The sequence below is a fragment of the Temnothorax curvispinosus genome, unplaced genomic scaffold, assembly GCF_003070985.1.
Source record: "Temnothorax curvispinosus isolate PA1 unplaced genomic scaffold, ASM307098v1 QBEX01003648.1, whole genome shotgun sequence".
Lineage (NCBI taxonomy): Eukaryota > Metazoa > Arthropoda > Insecta > Hymenoptera > Formicidae > Temnothorax > Temnothorax curvispinosus.
In genome coordinates, this window is record NW_020213428.1 from 1 (window position 1) to 1,641 (window position 1,641).

The following is a 1,641-nucleotide window of genomic DNA, read 5'->3' on the forward strand; positions in this document are numbered from 1 at the left end:
GTACGGAAACTCGCAGTTTAAACTAACTATAAAATTGTTTGCAGATGCTTGATGTCATTGATGTCATTAAGGGGATCCTAAAGCCGTCTGTAATACCGGCTTTTTTTCTTAGCATTAATCTTTTAATTGACTTTATAGAAATGCAAAATTCTTGTCTAGAATTAAAGTACGCATCAAAATCTAGGTCATGGTGGTCAAATTTATATCGAAAACGAAAAAAAATTAATATTTTTGTTAATTTTTGGTGTACGTGACGACAATATTTGCTTTGTACAAAAATTCCACGATAAATATCCACAAAATTAGACCGGCATGACCTAGGGACAACATTTAAGAACAATATCGTGCAATTGGATCTAAGATTGAAAACCTAGAAAAAAAGATTACTTTATATAACTTTTATATGTGCAAAAGCACATTCAGGTTGACAGGATAAGCAATATTGCGTGTGGCAAGAGATGGTGCAGTAATCGAACAAAGACAGATGCCGCTCGTTAGACAAGGACAGATATAGATATATGACAAGAAAACAGAATTAGAAATGTTGACATTACCGACGTCGAGGAAGTTCAGCCTTCACTTTAGGATCCCCTTAAGAGGTAGAAAAGCAGTGGAATACTTCATGCACTTCCAAGTAAGTTAGAAAAGCATTAGCGAAGCTATTTAATCTTGTACAAATCATATTAAAGTACACATTAAAGAAATATAAATATATTTTATCATTGTGTAAGGGTTGGAATCTGTCTTGGAACAAACGCAAAAAGAGAAGCCATAAGATGTCAAAGCGCTTAATCGAAACGAAACAGAGCATCAAGAACCTCGTCGTAGAGCGAGGTGGCAGTCGAGCTGCATCATCTACGATCAGAATTTCCGAAGATGGCAGTTCGGGCCAACACGCTGATTATTATACGGAAGTAAGTTTCATTTTCAAGTTACAAATTTGATTTTGGACGTTTCAGAACTTTTATAATTTAATAACAGAAAGAGATAGTAGCAATAACTTGAAAAATATGTGTAACGCTGATTGACTATCGTGTTGTGAAGGCGTAATTTTCTTAACGTTACCGCGCTATGAAAGGTTTAATTTACCGCATGATTTAATTTATCCGTATGATATTGCAGATCGAGGACTGCGAAAGTAAGAAAAGTTTATAAGAATTACATTTGTAATTTATAGGAAGCATAGAAGAGGATACAGAGAGTAGTTCTGATTACATGGGTGAAACAAGTGACGATGAACACAGTGGGTGGTGGTAGCCAATCTGGAGCCAGTATGAAACCAGGCGATGATCTTGCTACAGATAGCACATTAAAACGGATTCTAGAGCAGGATTATGACCTAATGAGTAATAAGATCAAGGTAAGCTAGTATTTAAATTTTAGTTAATATACATATATATTATAGATATAAGCTCCTAAAAGCGTTTGTGCCGGATACATTTTTCAACAACTAAAAACTATTCCTGCTGTTTGCATTTTATTTACTTTTCATATTTAAATTAAAATTATACAAGGATTGTAATTTATGTTAAAAACTAATCTTTCACTGAAAACAAATATCATACAAATATATCACTGATATTTATTTCAGCTTATACTTCCGGCGCAACCTACTGTGATAAATATTCCAGAATCTCTGGC

At 33.9% G+C, this 1,641-nt stretch overlaps 1 protein-coding gene across 4 annotated transcripts; it reads left to right on the plus strand.

Moving 5' to 3' along the window:
* LOC112452708 lies at positions 1 to 1,353 on the plus strand. 4 transcript variants are annotated; one of them, XM_025013048.1, is made up of 4 exons: positions 1 to 71; positions 598 to 634; positions 732 to 914; positions 1,123 to 1,353. In XM_025013048.1, exons 1-4 carry the CDS (start codon positions 52 to 54, stop codon positions 1,153 to 1,155), a joined length of 273 nt encoding a protein of 90 aa, XP_024868816.1. In that variant the 5' UTR covers positions 1 to 51; the 3' UTR covers positions 1,156 to 1,353. The 4 variants fall into 4 exon arrangements, with proteins under 4 accessions (XP_024868816.1, XP_024868813.1, XP_024868814.1 ...); XM_025013045.1 differs by lacking the exon at positions 1 to 71 and having other exon boundaries at positions 361 to 634; XM_025013046.1 differs by lacking the exon at positions 1 to 71 and having other exon boundaries at positions 361 to 634; positions 1,178 to 1,353.
* Positions 1,354 to 1,641: the final 288 nt, after the last annotated feature.

Bases quoted from the DNA above. Each gene is read 5' to 3' on its own strand.
- LOC112452708 (XM_025013045.1), top strand. From the start codon at position 542: ATGTTGACATTACCGACGTCGAGGAAGTTCAGCCTTCACTTTAGGATC. The intron at 635-731 runs GTAAGTTAGAAA...TCATTGTGTAAG, and splicing joins AATACTTCATGCACTTCCAA to GGTTGGAATCTGTCTTGGAA. The intron at 915-1,122 runs GTAAGTTTCATT...ATGATATTGCAG, and splicing joins ACGCTGATTATTATACGGAA to ATCGAGGACTGCGAAAGTAA.